Raw genomic sequence first — 24,630 nt, 5'->3', positions numbered from 1 at the left:
AACCAAGAGTTGCGAGTGGAAATCCAAACAGGGTATCAGTCAGCAAATTATTGCTGAGCAGGTGTTGCTTGACAACTCCTTCCATCACTTTAGTGATGATTAGAGATAGCCTGATGGACTGGTAATTTAGCCTGCATTAAATAGTAATTACATTGCTTTGGTTGGTGCTGCTTCTTGTGTCAGAGCATACCTGAGCCATTTTCATAGAGACATAGAAATACAGAAAATAGGAGCAGGAGTAGGCCATTCAGCCCTTCGAGCCTGCTCTGCCATTCAATATGATCATCCTACTCAGTCCCCTGTTCCCACTTTCTCCCCATGCCTTTTGAACTCTTAGGCCCTCAGAACAATATCTAACTCCTACTTGAAAACATTCAAAATTTTGGCCTCTGCTTTCTGTGGCAGAGAATTCCACACACTCACCACTGTTTGGGAGAAGACATTGAGCTGTATTAGAGCACAGGTCTTTGGTACTATAGCCAGAATCCCATGAGGTTCCCTTAATCTTTGTTGTGTTCAGTATGCTCAGAATCTTTTTCATGACATATTGAATGAATCAAATTGACCAAAGATTGATGTCTGGGTGATGGTGGTGGCCTCTGGGAAAAGCTGAGAAGGATTGATCAGCCACTCAACACTTCAGGCTGAAGATAGTTGAAGATACGTAAGCCATGTTGTTTGAATTTGTGTGGCTGTGCTCTGTCATCGTTGAGAATGAGATATTCAAGGAGCACTCTCCTCCTGTTCGCTGCTTAACGAATCTCCACTGTTCAGGACTGTGCCTGCAGAGCCTTAGTCTGGATTGTTGGTTTGGGAATGGTTATTTCAGTCTATAGTATTTTGATTGTACGTAGTCCTATCTTATAGCTTCAGATACCTGATATTCAGGTGATTCCTGCTGCTACCTCGGTCAGCACTTTCTTCAGAATTCATCCTTTAATCAGAGCTGACCATTTGAAGTAAAGGTGTTAGAAGAATGAGCAACATATTGTATCAGTTGATGACCTTGCAGAACACAGTGACATACAGACCTAATACTGCTGATGGCCCATTGCATCTCAAAGATGCACAGTTTTGGTCTGTCAATTTGGTACTTCATCTATCTCTTTTCACTCTAGGGAGGGTGCAGGAGCAGAGGGACTTAGGATAAGGTGCACAAATCACTGGAGGTAGCAGGATAGGTTGAGAAAGTAGTTCATAAAAGATTCTTGAGGTAAGGAGTATTCTATTTAAGACAGAGATAAGAAGGAATTTCTTTCTGAGAGGAGTGAATTGTTGGAAATCTTCACTGATGTTGAGGGCTGTTGAGGTTGGGTTGTTAAGTATATTCAAGGCTGAGATAGACACATTTTTAACCAGTAAAGGAATCAAGGATTATGGGGAAAAGGCAGGATTATCAGAGCAACTATGATTTCACTGAATGGTGCAACAGACTTGATGGGCTGAATGGCTCACCTTGATTGAGGTCATTCTACATTCTATTCTTTACTATCGAGTCATAGAGTCGTACAGCATTGAAACAGACCCTTCAGTCCAATCAGTTAATGCCATCCATAATCCCAAACGAAACTAAACAACTAAACTAGACCCACCTGCCTGCACTTGGCCCATATTCCACCAAATATATCTTACTCATGTACTTATTTGTTCACCTTATCTATACCTTTAATTACTTTAAAGTGAATGATAAGTGTCTTTTCCCTCGGGGGGGGGGGGGGGGGGGGGGGGGTGGGATTTTAAGACTGGGGGCATATTTTTAAGGTGAGTGTAGAAAGATTTTAAAAAGACAGATTGAATAGGCTAGGGCTGTTTTCCCTGGCGAGTCGGAGGCTGAGAGGTGACCTTATAGAGGTTTACAAAATCATGAGGGGCGTGGATAGGATAAATAGACAAAGTCTTTTGCCTGGAGTTGGGGAGTCCAGAACTAGAGGGCATAGGTTTAGGGTGAGAGGGGAAAGATATAAAAGAGACCTAAGGGGCAACTTTTTCATGCAGAGGGTGGTATGTGTATGGAATGAGCTATCAGAGGAAGTGGAGGAGGCAGGTACAATTGCCACTTTGCAAAGGCATCTGGATGGGTATATGAATAGGAAGGGTTTGGAGGGATATGGGCCAGGTGCTGGCAGGTGGGACTAGATTGGGTCGGGATATCTGGTCGACATGGACGAGTTGGACCGAAGGGTCTGTTTCCGTGCTGTAAATCTCTATGACTCTATGACACGAGGGACAAGTTTTTTACACAGAGATTGGTTCATAGGTGGAATGAACTTCCAGAGGAAATGGTGGATGCGGGTACAGTTACAATGTTTAAAAGACATATAGATAAGTACATGAATAACATATGTTTGGAGGGATATGGGCCAAACGCAGACAGGTGGGATAGTTTAGTTTTGCAACATGTTGTGGACTGGATGGACTAGAAGGTTTGTTTCCATGCTGTATGATTCTGATTCTGTCTCTATACACCTTATCTAAACCTCTCATGATTTTATGTACCTCTGTAAAGTCACCCTCAAACCCCTATGCTTTAATTAAGAAATTCCCAGTGTAACCAGCTTATTCCCCATAACTCAAATCCTCCATTCCTGTAAATCTTTTCTGAACCCTCTCCAGCTTATTAATATCCATCCTACAACTGGGTGACCAGGACTGGACACAATACTCCAGAAGAGGCCTCACAAATGTCCTGGACAACTTCAACATAATGTCCCAACTCCTATATCAAAAGGTCTGAGCAATGACGGCAAGCATGTTAAATACCTTCTTAATCCATGTGTGATGCAAACTTCACAGAATTATGTACCTGAACCCCTAGGTCTCCCAGTTCTACAAAACTCCCCAAGGCCCTTCTTTTAATTGTAAAAGTCCTGCCCTGTTTGTTTTACCAAAATGCAATACCTCGCATTTATCCAAATTAAACTCCATCTGTCACTCTTCAGTCCATTGACCCAATTGATCAAGATGCCTTTGTAATCTTAGATAACCTTTCTCATTGTCTATTATGCCACCAATTTTGGTGTCATCCGCAAACTTACTAACCATGCCTCTATATTCTTTAAAGCATTTATATAAATGACAAACAAAAGTGGATCCAGCATTGATTCCTGTGGACACTGCTGGTCACAGGCCTCCACCATCACTCTCTGTCTCCTGCTGTTAAAACAATTATGTATCCAATTGGCAAGATCACTCTGAATCCCAGGTGATCTAACTTTACTTTTAGTCTACCATGTAGAACCTTGTCAAAGGCTTTACTAAAGTCCAAGTAAACAATGTCTACCGCTGTGCTCTCATCAATTTTGTTTACTTCCTCAAAAACCTCAATCAAGTTTGTGAGACATGATTTACCTCACACAAATCCATGCTGTCTTTCCCTAGTCATTCCTTGCCTCTTCAAATGTATATAAATCCTATCCTTCACTTCCAACAATCTACTCACCCCTGAAGTCAGACTCACAGGTCTATAGTTCCCAGGCTTCTTACATCGCTTTATTAATAAAAGCACAAAATTAGCCACTCTCCAATCACCTAGCACCTCACCTGTAGTTATAAATGGTACAAATATTTATTCAATATTAATAGATTAATAATGAATATTAATAATTAATATTGAATAAAGGTGAATAGAAGCATAGAGTACAAGAGTAGGGAGTTATATTGAACTTGTATCAGACACTAGTTAGATGTTAACTGAAGTATTGTATACAGTTGGAGGCACTGCTGTTTAGGAAGGATTTGAAGGTATGGGTGCAACTAGAGAAGTTTACGTAAATGGTTGCACAGATGAAGAAGTTCAGTTTTGGAGAAGCTGGGAATGTTCTCGTTGGATGTGAGTAAGCTGAAAAGAGATCTGATCAAAGTACACAAAACCATGAGGGGTCTGGATAAAATAAATAGAAAGAAAATGCTCCTAGTTATGGAAATATTGAGTAGTAGTCTGCTCAGATTGAAAGTAATCTGTAGAAGATGCAAAAGTGATATTTTTCAAGCAGTGACTAGCTAGAGTTTGGCATGCACTGCCTGATGGCGTGTTGGAGAGAAGTTCAGTTGAGACATTCAAAAGGGGATTAATACTTTATTTGAAAAGGAAGAATGTGTGGGATTATGGGGAGAGGCAGGAAAATGACACTAGGTGAGATGCTTATTCAGAGAGCTGGCACAGACACAGTGGGCCAAATGGCCGCCTCCTGTGCTGCAACAATTTTGTTAGTGCCATATGGCACAATGGGGAGTAATGGCCTTCAAAAGTCAATGCAGCCTACAGAGGTTTATTGTGTATGACCTCCATGATGCATGTTAGAATCTTGCACCCAGAGTGCATCCTGTGTCCTTGCTACTCTCAATGTCTCCTCATTGTGAAGAATTACAGTTTCACCAGCTGAGGGGACAAGTAGGGGTTCATGGATGAACAGCACAAGGTTTTTGTTTTTTTTTGCCAACATTTGCCCTGACGTCTTGAGACTGCAGGGAATCAGGAGGTGATGTGTTAACCCAGGATCACTCATTCCCAATTAATATATAACACTGTAGCCTCACCATTGGTGTGTCTGTGAATCTGTTAGGATAGGAGATGTTGGAGGACTGGAGTGTGGCTAATGTGGTGCCATTGTTTAAGAAAGGTGGTAAGGAAAAGCCAGGGAACTGTGGACCGGTGAGCCTGATGTCAGTGGTGGATAGATTGTTGGAGAGGATGCTGAGCGACAGGATTTACAAGTATTTGGAAAGGCAAGGACTGATTTGCGATGGTCTTTGTGTGTGGGAAATCGTGTCTCACTAACTTGATTTAAGTTTTTTGAAGAAGTGGACAAAGACAATTGATGAAGGCAGAGTGGTGAATGTTGTCTACAACATTCCGCATGGTGGACTGGTTAACAAGGTTAGATCACATGGAATCTAGGAAGAGTTCGTCATTTGGATGCAAAATTAGTTTGAAGGCAGGAGACTGAAAGTGTTGGTGGAGGGTTGTTTTTCAGACTGGAGGCCAGTGACCAGTGGTGTGCCACAAGGATCAGTGTTGGGTGCACTGCTTTTTGTCATTTATATAAATGATTTGGATGTGAGTATAGGAGTATGGTTAGTAAGTTTGCAGATGGCACCAAAATTGTTGATGTAGTGGACAGCAAGAAAGGTCACCTCAGAGTACAAAGAGACTTTGATCAGAATGGCCAATGGGCAGAGGAGTGTCCAATGGAGTTTAAGTTAGATAAATGTGAGGTGCTGCATTTTGGTAAGGTATATTGGGGCAGGGCTTCTACACTTAATGGCAGGGTCCTGGGGAGTGTTACCGAGCAAAGAGACTTGGGATGCAGGTTAACAGTTACTTGAAAGTGGGGTCACAGGTAGACAGGGCAGTGAAGAAGGCATTTATTACACTTGCTTTTAGTGGTCAGTGCATTGAGTATAGAGATTGGGATGTCATGTTGCGGCTGTACAGCACATTGGTTAGGCGACTTTTGGAATACTGTCTTCAGTTTTGATCTCCCTGCTAAAGGAAAGATGTTGTTAAACTTGAAAGGGTGCAAAAAAGATTTACAAAGATGTTGCCAGCACTGGGGGGGGGGGGGGAAACGGGGAGTGGGGGGGGGGGGGGGGGGAGGGGGGAGGGGGTTCAGCTATAGGGAGAGGCTGAATATGCTGGGGCTATTTTCCCTGGAGCTCCAGAAGCTGAAGGATGACCTTATAGAGACTTATAAACTCATGGGCATGGATAGGGTGAATAGCCAAGAACTTTTCCCCAGGATAGGGGGGGGGGGTCCAAAATTGGACTCCCCAGAACTTTACCATTAAGTGTATAAGTCCTGCCCTAATTTATTTTAGCAAAATGCAGCATCTCACAAATAATCTAAATTAAATTAAGGGCAGCACGGTGGCTCAGTGGTTAGCACTGCTGCCTCACAGATCCGGGTTTGATTCCCCTTTGGGTGACTGTCTGTATGGAGTTTGCACATTCTCCCCGTGTCTGTGTGGGTTTCCTCTGGGTGCTCCAGTTTCCTCCCACAATCCAAAGATGTGCAGGTTAGGTGAATTGGCCATGTTAAATTGCCCATAATGTTAGGTGCATTAGTCGGGGTAAAATGTAGGGAAATGAGTCTCGGTGGGTTCTCTTCAGATGGTCGGTGTGAACTTGGGCAGAAGGGCCTGTTTCCACACTGTAGGGAATCTAATCTAATCTAAACTCTATGTACGGCCTATCTGATCAAAGTCCCGTTGTACTCTGAAGTAACCTTCTTCACTGTCCACTACACCTCTAATTTTGGTGTCATCCTCAACCTTATTAACCATTCCTCCTGTATTCACATGCAAATCATTTCTATAAGTGACACAAAACAGTGGATCCAACACCATCCTTGCAGCACACCACTGGTCACAGGCCTACAGTCTGAAAAACAAGGTGAGGGGGTAAGATATAGAAGGGATCTAAGGGGCAAATGTTTCACATAGAGGGTGGTATGTGTATGGAATGAGCTGCCTGAGGAAGTAGTGGAGGCTGGTTCAATTATAACATAAAAGGCATCTGAATGGGTGTGTGAATAGGAAGGGTTTCAAGGGATATAGGCCAAATGCTGGCACATAGGACTAGGTTTATTTAGGATATCTAGTTGGTAGGGATGAGTTGGACTGAAGGGTATGTTTCTGCGCTGAAAATTTCTATAACTCTTAGGTCGACGTTTCGGGCAAAAGCCCTTCTTGCCAGCGTTGGACTGCGGTGTACAAAGGTAAAACTCACACAACACCAAATTATAGTCCAACAGGTTTATTTGTAAGCACTAGCTTTCGGAACACTGCTCCTTCACCGCCACCTGATGAAGGAGCAGCGCTCCAAAAGCTAGTGCTTACAAATAAACCTGTTGGACTATAATTTGGTGTTGTGTGAGTTTTAACTTTATGACTCTGAGGATACATTGGGATGGGGCTGTCTGTCACTTTGACTGATGGGTATGGTTCAGAGACACATTGAGTTGTTATTTTACTAATGTGTAGGACAGCTATTGCAAGTTTGATGCAAGACCCAGGGGATACCTTGGAGAACATTTCAGTGTAAATTGGATTGGATGTGACATTGTCTTGATTTCATTTGACACTGAGCAGTCTGTTGCCTTCGTTTCATACAATATTGCAGTGTCAGTTCAGGTTTTGCAGTTTACTACTGTCTCAGCTTACACTAAAAGCAGAAAAAATTATCTAATTAAAATGGAATAAAATGACAATGAGAGAATGTAATAAATTGTAATGGACATAGTTATATTGAATGCATAGAAGAGAATGCTTTGAAAACTGAATTGAGGTATGAAAACTCTCATACTGTAGAATATGTGTGCTGACATTTTCTAATATTCACTGCCAACAGGATCTTGATCATCACTGCACACTCATGAATAGTTGCATCGGGAAACGTAACTACCGTTTCTTCTTCATTTTACTGCTGTCCTTGGTGCTCTTTAACTTGTCAATACTTGGATTCTGTGTGACCTACATGTTTTTGAACAAGCAGGAGCCTTACACAATGGAAAAGATCTTCACATATCCTTTTACTGAAACTTTCAAAAGGATATTACGTGGGAGAATGTAGCACTTTGGAGAACTTTGATACAGCCATTTCCAGTGCACTAGAGCACCTATTTCATGATTATTGGATTGTATATTTGTGATTGTGTAATAGTTCACTAAAAGCGGGCTTTAACCCTAACAGGTCTAATTGAGTGTTAATGCTCCACATGTGCCTCTACCCACCTTATGCTATCTCATGTATCAAAATATCCCGCCTCCCTCATTCTGTCATGTGCTGGTCCAGTTTCTCCTTAAACATATCTCCGCTGTTTGCCTCAATCGTGTATCATGGCAGCAAGTTTACTCCACTCTTAGTGCTCTCTTAGTGAAGATATTTTTCCTGAATTCTGTACTGGATTCATTAGTAATTATCCTGTGTTTTCCCTTGTGGGAGAATCTAGAACTAGGGCAACAAAAAGCTGAGAACTGTGGATGCTAAAGATCTGAAACAAAACCAGAAAGCTCTTGAAAAACTCAGCAGCATCTTTGGAGAGACAAACAAAGTTAATGTTTTGTGTCCAGTGACCCTTCTTCAGAACTAGTGGGTCCTTGTTTAAAAATAAGGGGTCACCCATTTCAAATGAAGTTAAGGAGAACATTCTTTTCCTCAGAGTTTATGAATCCTTGGAACTCTCTTCTTCAAAATACACTGGAAACATTGTATTTGAATGTATTGAAGGCAAGGGTGGATAGGGAGAGGTTGATTAGCAATGGATTGAAAGGCTTTCAAGGGTAGATGAGAAGCCATGGTCTTATTGAATGACACAGCAAGCTCAAGATGTCATCTGATCTACTTCTATTCTTAAATGGTGCATTTGTACCTTATACTTACTGCCCTAGAACAGGCAACATTTTCTGTATGCCTGGCATAACTTCTTCTAGTCTGAATGGCCTACTTCTGCTCCCTTTAGAGTCTGAAGAAGATTCATGTTGGACTTGATAAATTAACTGTTTCTCTATCCATAGATGCTGCTGGGTCTGCTGAGTTTTTCTAACATTCTTTCAGCTCGTTCCAGATTTTCAGCATCCACAGTATTTAGCTTTTATTCTGTATGTCTTAAGAATCTCTTCATAATTTTAAAGAACTCTATTACTTTATTATTTAAGTTTTATCTTTTCTAGAGAATAGAGCTCTCAACTGTTCCATCTTTACTGATAGTTGTAACCCTATGTACTAAAATCACCTTCATCAATGTTTCTATGATTTGGAGATTCTGGTGTTGGGCTGGGGTGTACAAAGCTAAAAATCACATAACACCAGGTTATCGTCCAACAGGTTTAATTGGAAGCACTAGTGGGCCAACCATCTGATGAAGGAGCAGTGCTCCGTAAGCTAGTACTTCCAATGAAACCTGTTGGACTATAACCTGGTGTTGTGTGATTTTTATCAATGTTTCTATATCCATTATGATGGTGGAGAAGACAGGAAACGTTGTCTAGTTATGAGGAAGTAGAATTATTATATAACTACTATAATAATTCCTATTTACCCTCACAACTGTTGTGAACCTGTTTGGCAAGAAGCCCTCTGGCTGTGGCTGATCAACTGTTGTGAGGGTAAATAGGAATGAATAATTATGTTGACCGCATATATTTTTCATTACTGATACCTCCTAACACCAAAGTCTTACATCTCAAAGCCCCCTATGGAGGAACCTTCCCAAACAAGATGTCCCATTGAAGCATTCTTTGAATTAAGGAATGGGAAACAGGGAAGTCACCAAAAAGTTCAGTGTGACAAATCCCACCTATTGAATGGGATGCTTTGATCAGCAACAGCCAGAGGGCTTCTTGCCAAACAGTTTCAGGATAAGCCAGGGTCACAGAGCTTTGGTTAACTACAACATAACTTCCACCAGTCTATGTTCCACATGGAGAAAGGAGCCAACATTCTGAACTCAAATCATTTACAGTCTGTTTTCTTTAAACCCTGGAAAGCTCAACTTGGCTAACTTCAGCTGATTTGTACTTTGGAGCAGCATCGTGACTCAGTGGCTAGCACTGCTGCCTCACAGTGCCAGGGACTTGATTCCACCAATAGGGGACTGTGAGCAGTTTGCATGTTCTCCCCTGTATGTATGACTTTCCTCCCACAGTCCAAAGCAAGGGAAGAGATTGTAGGGGCCCTTGCTGAGGTATTTGTATCATTGCTAATCACAGGTGAAGTGCCAGAAGGCTGGAGGTTGGCTAACATTGTGCCATTATTTAAGAAAAGTGGTAAGGAAAAGCCATGGAACCATAGACCGACAAGGCTGACATCAGTGGTGGGCAAGTTTTTGGAGGGAATCCTGAGGGATGGGATTTACATGTATTTGGAAAGGCAAGGACTGATTAGAGATAGTCAACATGGCTTTGTGCATGGGAAATCATGTCTCACAAACTTGAGTATTTTGAAGGAGTAACGAAGAGGATTGATGAGGGTAGAGAGGTGGATGTGATCTATATGGACTTCAGTAAGGTGTTCGACAAGGTCCCTCATAATAGACTGGTTAGCAAGGTTAGATCACATGGAATACAAGGAGAACTAGCCATTTGGATACAGAACTGGCTCAAAGGTAGAAGCCAGAGAGTGGTGGTGGAGCGTTGCTTTTCAGACTGGAGAGTTGTGACCAGTGTTGTGCCACAAGGATAGGTGCTGGGTCCACTGCTTTTTGTCATTTATATAAATGATTTGGATGTGAACATAGGAGGTATGGTCAGTAAGTTTGCAGATGACACTAAAATTGGAGGTGTACTGGACAGCAAAGAAGATTACATCAGAGTATAATGGGATCTTGATCAGATGGGCCAATGCGCCGAGGAGTGGCAGGTGAAGTTTAATTTAGATAAATATCAGGTACTGCATTTTAGAAAGGCAAATCAGGACAGAACTTATAGTAATGTCCTGGGGAGTGTTGCTCAACAAAGAGACCTTGCAATGTGGTTTCACAGCTCCTTGAAAGTGGAGTCACAGGTAGATAGAAAGTGAAGAAGGCATTTGGTATGCTTGCCTTTATTAGTAAGTGCATTGAGTATAGGAGTTGGGAGGTCATGTTGTGGCTGTACAGGACATTGGTTCAGCCACATTTGGAATATTGTGTGCAATTCTGGTCTTCCTCCTATAGGAAGGATGTTGTGAAATGCAAAAGGGTTCAGAGAAGATTTACGAGAATGTTGCCAGGGTTGAAGAGTTTGAGCTACAGAGAGAGGCTGAAAAGACTAGAGTTACTTTCCCAGGAGTCTCGGAGGCTGAGGGGTGACCTTATAAGGGTTTGTAAAATCATGAGGGGCATGGATAGGGTAAACAGGCAAGGTCTTTTCCCCTGGGTGGGGGAGTTCGAAACCAGACAGCATAGGTTTAGGGTGAGAGGGGAAAGATATAAAAGGGATCTAAAAGGCAACGCTTTCATGGTACGTGTTGCAGGCTGGTACAAGTACAACATTTAAAAGGCATCTGGATGGGTATATGAATTAGGAAGGGTTTAGAGGCTTATGGACCAAATGCTGACACATAAAATTAGACTTATATAGGATATCTGGTTGGCATGGACAAGTTGGACCAAAGAGTGTGCTCCTGTGTTGTATATCTTTATGAATCTATGTGCAGATTAGGTAGATTGGCCATCGGAAATGCAGGGTTCTAGGGATAGGATAGGAGGGAGGGTCTGAGTGGGTTGTTCTTTGGAGGGTTGGTGTGGACTCAATGGGCTGAATGGCCTGTGTCCGTACTGTAAGGATTCTATGATTCTGTTTCCTACTCATTGCCTTGTCCTGTTTATCATTATCCTAAGCCACTTGGGAGATCTGCTGCCCAATTCAGAGCAGTGGGTCTTTGAATAAAAGCAGCTTGCAAATTTTATGCATATGGAAGATTTAGCCTTCCATTGGGTAATTTCCCTAAAGGGAGGAGGCTAGATGTGAGGAAAGTAACACTGGCCAAGCAACTGAACTACTGGCTTCCTAACTTTAAACAGAAGCTGCATTAACTAAATGAGTGCAGGTGCATCATGCTAGGCATGGTTGATGGGAATATTGTAGCGCATTTTCCCATCGTATGCATTCTTAATGATATTGATCATAGGGAAGTCTGTTGCATTGTTACATCTGATGTAGCTGTGGTCTCTGGTATAGCTTTGGAGAGTGTTTAGATTTTAACAGGCTGCATTACCTAGTGGAATTAGGCACACGCTGATTACACCTCGCGACGCTGGGACTTTATCAATGCCAGTGAAAGAAATATGTTGACCAACTCAACAAGAACTGGAGCAAATTTCTCATCCACCCCCAGCTCCTCACATCACCAACAACATACAAAAAAACCACAAAGGATACAAGGAGAGCATCCTTCCCAGTTCTGGAGTGTGAAGTAATACTCCCACTTGCCTGGACGAATGCAGCTCCAATAACACTCATGCAGCTTGACACTATTCAGGACAATCCAACTCACTTGATTGACACACATTTCACCACCTTCAACATTCACTCCCCTCACCGTGCCATTTCCAAGATGCACAACAGACATTCACCAAGGCACCTTAGCAAACCTACAAAAACTTTCATCTAGAAGGACAAGGGCAGCAGATACATTCCAATATCATCCCCTGCAAGTTCCCCTCTGAGCCACTCACCATTCTGACTTGGAAATATCTCACTATTGCTGGGTCAAAATTCTGGAATTCCCTTCCTAAGGGCATTGTGAGTCTATCTACAGCACATGGACTGCTGCGATTCAAGAAAGCAGCTCACTAACACCTCCTCAAGGGCGAGTAGGGACAGGCAATAAATGGTGACCCAGCAAGTGACACCCATGTCCCATGAGTGAATAAAAAAATGTTGCTGCAGGAAGGAAGCTTGGGCTGTGGACCTCATTTTTGAGGTTTGATGGTCTACTCTGTGTTTCACCGTGATATGGCCCACTGTGGCTTTAGAGATATATTGCCATATTGCAAGTACATGGGAGTACTAAAATTGAGACTTGTAATCTAGAGTCTAGTTTTTAGTTGATTCTACTTCCATCCAGTTTAGTTTATTAGCGGTAGATTTCTGTGTTATTGGTTTATGATATTTCATAAGGAATCTGAAGGCTGTCTCAGTTACAATGTATTGACTATTATGCTGGTCTATTATTTGCTGCAACCTATAAAAAAAATCACTTTTCCTTAACAACATCTCTTCAGGCTTATTCTTCTCTGCTTGTCTGGAATTATTTCCTTTCCTATTAATTATTTTTTTATTTTTCATTGTTGCCTCGTGTCTTCAGGAAAAAACACCTATGAGCAGGTAAAACCAACGGTCAAATAGTTGAGTGAGTCAAAGGAATGCAGTAATGTAGAATTGCATGCAACACCATCCCTCATTTAAATAGCACCTTTAAACCTAGCAAAATGTCCCAAGGCATTTCATAAGAGCATTATCAAACAAAATTGGAGCCCAAGCCATATGAAGAACTATTAGGCCCAAAGTTTGTAGAGGTTGCATGAGGTGTGTCAAAGGAGGAGAGGTTTAGGATGAGAATTGCAGAGTCTAGGGTCCAGGCAGCTAAAAGTCTGACCATGAGTGATGGAGGGATTCAAACCAGGGATGTCCGAGAGGCCAGGATGAATACAGGTATCCTGGGAGGGGTGGTGTACCAAAATTTCAGAGCTTTGTTAGATACGAGGAAGTTAAAGAGAAGACTGAGGCTATGCACGGGTTTGAAAACAAGGTGAGAATTTAAAATGGACTACAAGCATGGTTGCCAAATTTGCTTATAACACAACGGTGGATAGGAAGAAAAGTGAGTTGTAAACAGGATGCAAGGAGGCTACAAAAATATAGATAAGTGAGTGGGCAAGTATTGAGGAAATGGCGTATTAAATGGTAATATGTATAATCATCCATTTGGCAGAAAGAATGAAAAAGAAGCATGTTATATAGAGATTGAGAGGTTGCAAAACTCTGGCATGCAGAGAGATCCGAGTGTCTTAATGCATGAATCAGAAAAAGGTAAGTATGCAGGCACAGGAAATAAGTGAGACAGCTAATAGAATGTTATCACTTATTGCAAGGGGATTTGGATACAAAAATACAGAGATTATGCAGAGCACTGGCGAGCCCACATCTAGAATACTGTGTATAGTATTGGTCACCTTATGTGAGGAAGGTGATTAAATACATTGGAGGCAAGAAGGCATTTCCCAGACTAATACCTGGATTTGGCAGGTTGCCTTATTGAGAAAGGCTATGGTGCTATCCACTGGAATCTAGAAGAAATATGTAAGATCCTGAGGTTTTTTGACAGGCTGCTGTGGAAAAGATGTTTCCTCTTGTGGGAAAATCTAGAATGAAGAATCACTAATTAAAAACAAGGGATCATCTATTTAAATCAAAGATGAGGTGAAACTTCTTGCAGAGAGTCGTGAGTCTTTGGAATTTTGTTCCTCCAGGCGTCGTGTGGCCAGGGTCTGGCGATGGAGGAGGCCAAGGACCTGCATGTCCTTGGTGGAGTGGGAGGGGGAGTTAAAATGTTCAGCCACCGGGCGGTTGGGTTGGTTGGTGCGGGTGTCCCAGAGGTGTTCCCTGAAATGTTCCGCAAGTAGGCGGCCTGTCTCCCCAACGTAGAGGAGACCACATTGGGTTCAGCGGATACAGTAAATGATGTGTGTGGAGGTGCAGGTGAATTTGCGCGGTCATGGTGCAGGTCCTTGGCCTCCTCCATCGCCAGACCCTGGCCACACGACGCCTGGAGGAAGAGCGCCTCATCTTCCGCCTAGGAACCCTCCAACCACACGGGATGAATGTAGATTTCTCCAGCTTCCTCATTTCTCCTCCCCCCACCTTATCTCAGTCCCAACCCCCGGATTCAGCACCGCCCTCTTGACCTGCAATCTTCTTCCCGACTTCTCCCCCCCAATCCCCTCTCCAACCTATCACCCTCACCCTCACCTCCTTCCACCTATTGTATTCCGAACGCCCCTCCCCCAAATTACCCCCCACCCCCACACCTTTTATCTTAGCCTGCTTGGCACACCAGCCTCATTCCTGAAGAAGAGCTTATGCCCAAAACGTCGATTCTCCTGCTCCTTGGATGCTGCCTGGCCTGCTGTGATTTTCCAGCACCACACTTTTCAACTCTGGTCTCCAGCATCTGCAGTCCTCACTTTCTCCTCTCCTGATTGAATCACAATGCAGGCAAGATTTAATTGTCACTGCTATTTGAGAACAAGCTTCGGCGTCTCAACGTCTTTGTCTCATTGTGTCTCTTGCTCCACTCAGTCTCTTTCCTTGCATTTATTTTCTCAAAGTATCTTCTGCGTTTTCACTGCCCCTTCATCTTTCCCTTTGGAGTTGAATTTGCAACGTTTCATTTCTTTGTATTTCCCCCACTTTATTGTGCTGTCATTTCATGTGATGTATCTCTCTACTTTTAACTCTTGTTTCACTATCTGGGAATGTCACAGTCTCTCAGCAAATGCTCTTTGGAGCTGGCTATCGAGATCTGAGTGGGAAAGAGCCTGATCTTCCCAGCCTACTTGAGTGTGTGAAGGATAACAGCAACAAAGTCATATCTTAATGCACGGGCATGGTTTGAAATTTCACAACTTGCACCATATCCTTTTGATCATTCATACTGTTTAGCTTTTTCATTGATGTGAAAATATTTAGTGCCATAAGGTGATAGATAACATTAATTAATTAATCTAGACGTGCCATCAAATCATAATAAGGAACTTTTTTCTGCTTAAATGAAGAGTTTGGTTTTCACTTTGCTCCCATATCCTGCTTGGTTAACAATTTGAATGTTATTGTTGACAGTATATAGGTGTGTACAAGTCAAAGAGAAGCCCTTTTAATGAAGGATGTCTGAAGAACTTTAGGGTGATGTTGCTGAGTCCTCTGCCTCCGAGGTAAGTTTTCCTTTTGAAGAACAAAATGAATGAAAATCAGTTTTATTTGTGGATTGTTATAATTTGAATGGATAATAATTTTTAAAAGTTAGTATAGGCTCCATGCCATGTGATTAGTTTATAATGAAGTAGAAGACAATGTTGGTGATCAGAGCAATGCTTTTAAAAGTGCTTTTGTGTGTTCTTTAAAGTTTGATGCTCAGTACACCCCGTACAATACTACAGTGCAGGTTATTTTGTGCTCAGATTATGAACACAAAGTTTGAACATAGTCCTTTAAAATAGTAAATACAATAATGAATGTGATGGAATCCCATATCAAGAATTTGGCTAATTGTTTTTAATGGCAAAAGAAAACGCATGGCCCACACTGATCTCTGTCCCTGAATTCTTGGTACCCATTCTCGTTCAGAATTAGGCGACACTATGTATTCTTCGCTAGAGCCTAGACATCCATTACTCTTTTGAAACATCTGAGACTCTGTTTGTCTGTCTGACTTTATGCTCTCTGCTATCAATTTCATAATATTTATGTACAAAGTTTGGAGCTTGCAGTTTCAGTTTGAGAAACTTTTAAAGTTTGGATGTTTGACATTCTATAGCCCTGTAATCTTTTATATAAGAAAGGGTTTTAATGTGGGAAATTATAATGAAAGTTTTCTTCAACAAAACTAGTTTTTACACATACAGTGGCATTATGGGATATACTGCTTCTACACAGTGTATTGTGAGTGAATGGTGATGCAGTGCTGCAATTGACATAGGAGTACACAAGGGACCATGGTGGTTTGTGGGGGTCATGTGGTAGCATGAATGGGGCGTTGGAAGTGTGTGGAGGTTGAGAAAATGTAAGGGATAAGGGTTGGGATAAGGTACTCTATTCTGAATTACCAGAGCACCTAGTTAAACCTTTTTAAATAGTTCTCCTGTACACTCAGCAGCCACTTGTGGCTGAACCCAAACTTCTCTTAGAGTTGGCTGCTCCAACGGCTCCCCACACCCCTTGCCCCTTTCTCACTCATGCCCACTGGAGCCTGCTTTCCCAGAGGTGGGCTTGCAAGGCTGAGATATTTCTCAACATCTGCTATCAATATGGAGGATCAAAATCTAGCCTTGAGAAGCTATTTTCTTCTGGTCAGGGAATGTAGAACATGGGGGCATGGCCTTGGGACTAGGTGGAGGTCATTTTGGGCTGAGGTCAGCAGGAATGACTTACCTCAAAAGAATTGTGAATTGCTGCAATTCTCTCGCCTCCCAGACTCTCAGTTTCACTGTGTCTCATGTTCCACAACCCAGAGGGTTGAATATACTGAAGGTTGACGTAGACATATTTGGTCATCTCCAGACAGATTTTGTTTTGTCCCTTAGGGAATTGAGGGAAATGGAGAATGTTGGGAAAGTGGAGTTGGTATGGAAGATACTTCACAGCAGAGCAGCCTTGACAAGCTGTCCAGCCTTCTCCCACTCCTGTCCATTCTGTTTTTCTGGCTTTCCATGACAGATTGTGGCTTTTTATCATCGTTAGCTGCTTCATCAATGAGTGACCTCATAAGGCCTGAGGCAGAATGTTCACCGATGACGTCAGTGTCCAGCTTCATTCCAAACCCTCCGATAATGTCACCGCCCTTGCCCATGTGCAGCAAGACCTGGTCAACATCCAGGTTTGAACAGATAAGTGACAAGAGCCAGGAAGTGACGATCTCTACAAGAGAGAGTCTGACTATCTCCCCTCGACATGCATGGGCATTTTTGTTGAATTGCCACCACCATTTAGGACAGCATGATGGCTCAGTGGTTAGCACTGCTGTCTCACAGCGCCACTGACCCAGGTTTGATTCCACCCTTGGACGACTATCTGTGCGGAGTTTGTGCATTCTTCCCATGTCTGCGTGGGTTTCCTCTGAGTGCTGCAGTTTCCTCCCATAGGAAATGCAGGGTTACAGGATAGGATGGGGGGTGGCTGAGTCTGGGTGGGATGATCTGTTTCCATGCTGTAGGGATTCTATGATCAGCAACTATGGTACTAGGGTGGTTTGTTGGGACTGAAGAATGGGCGTTACGAGCTCTTACCTGCCATAAAGACACTGTCTCTTGACAGTCTTATGTAAATGTGTTAAAGGATGTCTTCACATGGGACACTCTAACTAGAGCCATAACTCCCATAAGTGGTGCCCCCAACTCCTCAGATCTAAATGTGCCTCTTGCTTGTGTTGTGTATGCCATCTTTGACTGAACTAAGACTTTTAAGGACAAAGCTGCCTGCTTAATCAGCAGCCCATCCACCTGCTTAAACCTCCACCCAGGTGCCCATTTCCAGGATTCCCTGCTTGTTGAGCTCTGTCTTAAGTGTGACACCATTACAACATCTAGGTACTTGTACTTAAGATGGCACCTTGTGTGTGACATTATATACTTTTCACTGTATTCCAATACTTCTGCCCACGAGTACATGTAACAATAAAATCAAAACCAAAATCACCAATGGGGCATCTCAGTTGCTCTCTCGAGAGGCCTAGCTGACAATTCAGTGAGATCAAACTGCCATAATAGTTCCTATGTTGAGAGGGCAGGGCCCAAGATTACTTTTTCAATGTAACTAGAGATGAGCTGACAATAGGTGAGATGGTGGTATAGTGGGAGTATCACTAAACTAGTTATCCAGAGGCCCAGGCAAATGCTGGGAGAACACTGGTTCAAATCCCACCATGGTGAACTTTGGAATTTAATGAATAAATGTGAAAATAAAAGGTAATCCCTGTCATAGTGCGTATTAAGCCACCATTGATTGTCATGACAAAAACCTCATTTGGTTCACAGATGACCTTTAAGGAATGTGGGTGACTTCAAATTAACTCTGAAATGACTAAGCAAGAACTTGAGGGATGGGCAACAAATGCTGGCCTTACCAATGATGCCCACGTTCCATGAAACATAGAACATAGAAATGTATGGCACAGAAAAGGCCCTTCGACTCACAATGTTGTGTCGAGGATTAATCTAAATTTAAAATTAAGATAACCTAAACTATGCACCCCTCAACTCACTGCTGTCCATGTGCATGTCCAGCAGTCGCTTAACTGTCCCTAATGACTCTGCTTCCACCACCACCGCTGGCAACATATTCCATGCATTTACAACTCTCTGCGTAAAGAACCAATCTCTGACATCCCCTCTATACCTTTATCCTAATATCTTAAAACTATGACCCCTCGTGCCAGCCTCCCCTGGGGAAAAGTCTCTGGCTATTGACTCTATCCATGCCTCTCATTACCTAGTATGCCTTGATCAGGTCACTTCTCTTCCTCCTTCTCTCCAGAGAGAAAAATCCAAGCTTAGACAACCTCCCTTCATAAGACAAGCCCTCCAGTCCAGGCAGCATTCTGGTAAACCTTCTTTGCGCGCTCTCCAAAACCTCTGTATCTTTCTAGAAGAAAGTGAGGACTGCAGATGCTGGAGATCAGAGCTGAAAAATGTGTTGCTGGAAAACTGCATAAGCCCGAAGCATTGATTCTCCTGCTCCTTGGATGCTGCCTGACCTGCTGTGCTTTTCCAGCAATACATTTTTCACCTCTGTATCTTTCCCCTAGTAGGGCGACCAGAACTGGACACAATATTTCAAGTGTGGCCTCACCAGGGACTTAGAGAGCTCCATCAAAACCTCATGGCTCTTAAACGTGATCCCTCTATTAATGAAAGCCAAAACACCATATGGTTTCTTAACAACATATAAGATAATCAGAGAGTTAGATAGGGTGGACAGGGAGAGCCTTTTTCCAAGAATGGTGACGGTGAGCACGAGGGGGCATAGCTTTAAATTGAGGGGTGATAGATATAGGACAGATGTCAGAGGTAGTAGAGGTATGGAATGCTTTGCCTGCAAAGGTAGTAGATTTGCAGATGATACGAAGTTAGGTGGACAGGCAGGTAGTACTGAGGAAGTGGGGAGGCTACAGAAGGATCTAGACAGTTTGGGAGAGTGGTCCAGGAAATGGCTGATGGAATTCAACGTGAACAAATGCGAGGTCTTGCACTTTGGCAAAAAGAATAAAAGCACAGACTACTTTCTAAACGGTGAGAAAATTCGTAAAGCCAAAGTACAAAGGGATCTGGGAGTGCTAGTCAAGGATTCTCTAAAGGTCAACATGCAGGTTGAGTTCGTGATTAAGAAAGCGAATGCAATGTTGTCACTTATCTCAAGAGGGTTGGAATATAAAAGCACCGTTGTGCTACTGAGACTTTATAAAGCTCTGGTTAGGCCCCATTTGGAGTACTGTGTCCAGTTTTGGTCCCCACACCTCAGGAAGGACATACTGGCACTGGAACGTGTCCAGCGGAGATTCACATGGATGATCCCTGGAATGGTTGGTCTAACATATGAGGAACGGCTGAGGATCCTGGGATTGTATTCATTGGAGTTTAGAAGATTAAGGGGAGACTTAATAGAGACGTACAAGATAATACATGGCTTGGAAAGGGTGGACGCTAGGAAAGTGTTTCCGTTAGGCGAGGAGACTAGGACCCGTGGACACAGCCTTAGAATTAGAGGGGGTCAATTCAGAACAGAAATGCAGAGACATTTCTTCAGCCAGAGAGTGGTGGGCCTGTGGAATTCATTGCCGTGGAGTGCAGTGGAGGCCGGGACGCTAAATGTCTTCAAGGCAGAGATTGATAGATTCTTGTTGTCTCAAGGAATTAAGGGTTACGGGGAGAATGTGGGTAAGTGGAGTTGAAATGCCCATCATCCATGATTGAATGGCGGAGTGGACTCGATGGGCCGAATGGCCTTCCACTCCTATGTCTTATGGTCTTATTCGCCAACTTTAAGTACATTTAAGTCGTCATTGGACAAAGCATATGGACGTCCATGGAATAGTGTAGGTTAGATGGGCTTCAGATTGGTAGGACAGGTTGGTGCAACATCAAGGGCTGAAGGGCCTGTACTGCGCTGTAATGTTCTATGTTCTAACCCTTGGGTTTCACCTTTGAGGGGTCTATGTACTTGAAAACCAAGATCCCTCTGTTCCTCCACACTGCCAAGAATCCTGTTCCTTTATCCTATATTCAGCATTCGTTCGACCTTCCAAAATGCATCACTTCGCATTTATCCAGGTTGAACTCCATCTACCATTTCTCAGCCCAGCCCTGCATCCTATGTTGCACTGCAGCCTGCAATAGCCCCTGATACTATCAACTGCACCTACAACCTTTGTGTTATCTACAAATTTGCTAACCCACCCCTCAACCTCTTCATCCATGTCATTTATGGTAACTACAAAGAGCAGAGGCCCAAGAACAGAACCCTGTTGGACACCACTCAACACTGACCTCCAGGCGGAATACTTTCCATCTACAACCACTCTCTGCCTTCTGTCAGCCAACCAATTCTGAATCCAGATAGCCAAATCTCCCTGTATCCCATACCTCCTGACTTTATGAATGAGCCTACCATGGGAAACCTTATCAAAGGCCTTGCTGAAGTCCACATACACCTCATCCACTGCTCGACCTTTGTCAACCTGTCTTGTCACCCACTTCTTGAAAAAAGGAACAACATTTGCCTCCTTCCAATCGCTGGTATGACTCCCGTGGAGAGTGAGGAAGCAAAGATCTTCGCAAGCGGCTTAGCAACCTTCTTTCTCACTTCCCAGAGCAGCCTGGGATAAATCTGGTCTGGCCCTGGGGACTTATTGATCTTAATGTTTGCCAAAATTTCCAGCACATCAACTTCATCAATCTTGATCTGTTCAAGCCTGTACCCAGCACCTCAAAGTTCTCATCCACAACAAGGTTCCTTTCCTTAGTGAAAGCCGAAGCAAAAAACTCATTTAGGGCTTCCCCTATCTGCTCAGATTCCATGCACAAGTTCCCTCCGCTATCCCTGATCGGCCCTACCTTCTCCCTGATCATTCTCTAATTCCCTTGGCTTCTCCCCAATCCTATTTGCCAAGCCTTTCTTGTGCCCCTTCCTGGCTCTCCTCAGTTCATTTCTGAGCTCCTTTGTAAGCAAGCCTGTAATCCTCTAAAGCTGTACTAGATCCTTGCTTCCTCAACCTTATGTAAGCTGTCTTCTTCCTTTTAACGAGAAGCTCCTCTGTTCTCGTCATCCAAGGCTTCTTAATCTTACCCCTCTTACCTGTCTCTGAGGAACAAGTTTGTGCATCACTCGCAACTACTCCTTAAACAGTTTCCACATGTCTGCTGTGCCCTTTCTGTGGAACAATTGCTCCCAGTCTGTACTGCCCAACTCCTGTCTGATAGCAACAAAATTTCCTTTTCCCCAATTAAATATCTTCTCTTGGTAACTGCTCCTTTCCCTCTCCAAGGCTATGGTAAATGTGAGGCAGTTGTGGTCACTGTCACCAAAGTGTTCTCCCACCGCGAGACCTGACGCCTGTCCTAGCTCATTGCCTGTCCTAGCTCAAATCCAAAATGGCCTCTCCCCTCATCAGCCTGTCCACATACTGAGTAAGGAAACCCTCCTGAACACATCTGACAAAAACTGCATTAAGGACGTTCCGGTCAATATTGGGAAAGTTGAAGTCACCCATAACAACAACCCTGCTACATCTGCATTTTTACAAAATCTGCCGGCCTATGAGTTCTTCAGTCTCTCTACTGCTATTAAGAGGTCTGTAGAAAAGCCCCAATGAGGTGGCTGCTCCCTTGCTGTTCCTAACTTCCACCCATAATGACTCAGTCGACAAACCTTCCTCAACAACCTTTTGTTTCTGTAGCTGTGAAGCACTCTCTGATTAGCAATGCTACATCCCCTCCTCTTTTTCCACCCTCCATGTACTTTTTAAACGTTCTAAACCCTGGATCATCTAGCAACCATTCCTGCCCCTATGAAACCCACGCCTCAGTTATGCCTGCAACATCATAGCCCCAATACTGATCCATGGTGTAAGTTCATCACTCTTATTTCTGTCACTCCTTGCATTAAAGCAGACACACTTTAACCGATCCCTTTGTTTCATCACGTGAGAAACCTTCCTGATCAATTCACTACATCCTGTCACTGCCCCATCTACAACTGCTTTCAGATATGTAGCTCTGATTCCCACCCTCTTACCAAACTAGTTTAAACCCTTCCGAAACATACGAGTAAATCTCCCACCCAGGACATTTGTGCCCCTCCAGTTCAGGTACAGCCATCCTTCATGTACAGGTCCTACCTTCCCCAGAAGGTATCCCAATGGTCTAGGTATCTGAAACCCTCCCTCCTGCACCAGCCTCGCAGCCACGTGTTAAGCTGCATTCGCTGACTGTTCCTCACCTTGCTATCTCGTGGCACTGGTAGCAAACCCGATTACTCTACTCGTCCTACTTTTCAGCTTCTCTGTAGTCATTTTTCAGATCCTCAATCCCTTTCCTGGCTATATCATTGGTGCCAATATAGACCACAATTTCTTGCTGCTCTCCCTTCCCCTTCAGAATCCTGGAAAACCAATCAACGATATCCCGGACCCTCACACTAGGGAGGCAACATACCTTCCGGGAGTCCTGTTCCTGACCACAAAATCTCCTATCAGTCTGTCTAACTATTGTGTCCCCTACCACTAGCGCATTTCTTTTCTCCCCCTCCTTCCCTTCTGAACCACAGTGCCGGGCTCAGTGCCAGAGACCTGACAACTATGGCTTTCTCCGGTAGGCCATCCTCACCAGCAGTATCCAAAATGGTATACTTATTGCTGAGGGGAACGGCCACAGGGGATTTCATAGGGGCAGGAATGGTTGCTAGATGATCCAGGGTTTAGAACGTTTAAAAAGTACATGGAGGGTGGAAAAAGAGGAGGGGATGTAGCATTGCTAATCAGAGAGTGCTTCATAGCTACAGAGATTTACTCGTATGTTTCGGAAGGGTTTAAACTAGTTTGGTAAGAGGGTGGGAATCAGAGCTACATATCTGAAAGCAGTTGGGTCCCTTTCCTCCCCCTGACTGTAACCCAACTATCCTTATCCTGTGTCTGGGGAGTGACCACCTCCCTGTACATCCTCTCAATTTCCCCCTCAGCCTCCCGGATGATCCCCAGTTCATCCAGCTCCAGCTCCAGTTCCCTAACTTTGTTTTCGAGGAGCTGGAGTTGGGTGCGCTTCCCACAGATGTGGTCGGCAGAGACATGTGTCGTGTCTCTCACCTGCCACCTTCTGCAGGAGGAACATGTAACTGCCCTTTCAGCCAAACCCCGCTAGTCTGAAAGCCCGCACAATAAGGAAATATTGCTGAGTGTATCAGCAGTATCCATAACTTGGGAATTAATGAACTAATATAAATTAGGATGCTGTTTTTATCTGATGAAATATCAATCTAAATGTGAAGAACGACAAGTCAACATCACTATGTAACTTTTATTTTCATTGCAGCCATGTGAAGTCCGTCAAGAAATCCCAAAAAATAAATCATCACCAGGAGCAAATCCCACTGTCTGTTGTAGCTCCGTCTGGTGACTCTCCCACTGACCAACCTCACTTGACTCACAACAGTGCAATGATTCGCTCCTTTGCTACCCCAGCAACTGTAAGTACCCTGACCAAACCGGCTTGTGTAATTTTTCTGCTCCATACAGAACAGAGTTAAGTGTTCTGCCTAACTCTTCCAATACAGCTCCCTCCCCCAGCCCAGCTCCCATTATTTCCCTGACCATCTCTCTCTCTGTAATGGCACTGAGCACTCCTTTTCCGTGAAGCTGCACTAAGACACCACCCATCCCGTGACTGACTCGATCGTCAACTCCCCTGCAACAGTACTGACCACGCCCTCCGCTACAGCCTCCCCAACTAACCCCTCCCTCCTGTAATTACTATGGCTGAGCTGTATACGGTAACAACCCTGTTTATACCATCTGCTGTATTTACTCTGGCCAAACCTGCTCCTGGATTAGGTCAATATCTTCCTTCAGCTATAATTACCCTGATCTTTTGAAAACAATCTGTAGCCAGCCTTGTCCTAACTGTCCAGAATAGCCTATATAGCCCAGCTGATCCTACTTGTATCAATCATTCATTGTTCCTGACTATTAACACCATTCTCATTGCATTTTCTCTTCCCCTTATAGAAGTTAACCATAGCAGACAACTCAATGACTTAACACAAAGTCAAGGTTCTTGACCAACGTGACTTTTTGAAAAGATGTCAGCTCAGATTTGCTCAGCGTTTTAACTGGAGGAAGTGGTCCCAAGATTTTTAACAGATCCTAGGTGGACGAGATAGAACCAG

At 43.5% G+C, this 24,630-nt stretch overlaps 1 protein-coding gene across 1 annotated transcript in view; it reads left to right on the top strand.

The window, feature by feature from the left end:
* Positions 1-24,630, top strand: part of LOC140485572 (palmitoyltransferase ZDHHC5-A-like) — a 49,362-nt gene that overhangs the window by 13,841 nt on the left and 10,891 nt on the right. Inside the window, exons 4-5 of the mRNA XM_072583815.1 lie at positions 15,322-15,413; positions 23,778-23,931. Of these exons, the coding sequence (XP_072439916.1) occupies positions 15,322-15,413; positions 23,778-23,931 (246 nt within the window). The remainder of the gene's footprint in view (positions 1-15,321; positions 15,414-23,777; positions 23,932-24,630) is intronic.

Source organism: Chiloscyllium punctatum, chromosome 14, assembly GCF_047496795.1.
Source record: "Chiloscyllium punctatum isolate Juve2018m chromosome 14, sChiPun1.3, whole genome shotgun sequence".
Lineage (NCBI taxonomy): Eukaryota > Metazoa > Chordata > Chondrichthyes > Orectolobiformes > Hemiscylliidae > Chiloscyllium > Chiloscyllium punctatum.
Note: the sequence above shows the minus strand (reverse complement) of the source record. Positions and strands in the feature narration are given on the sequence as shown.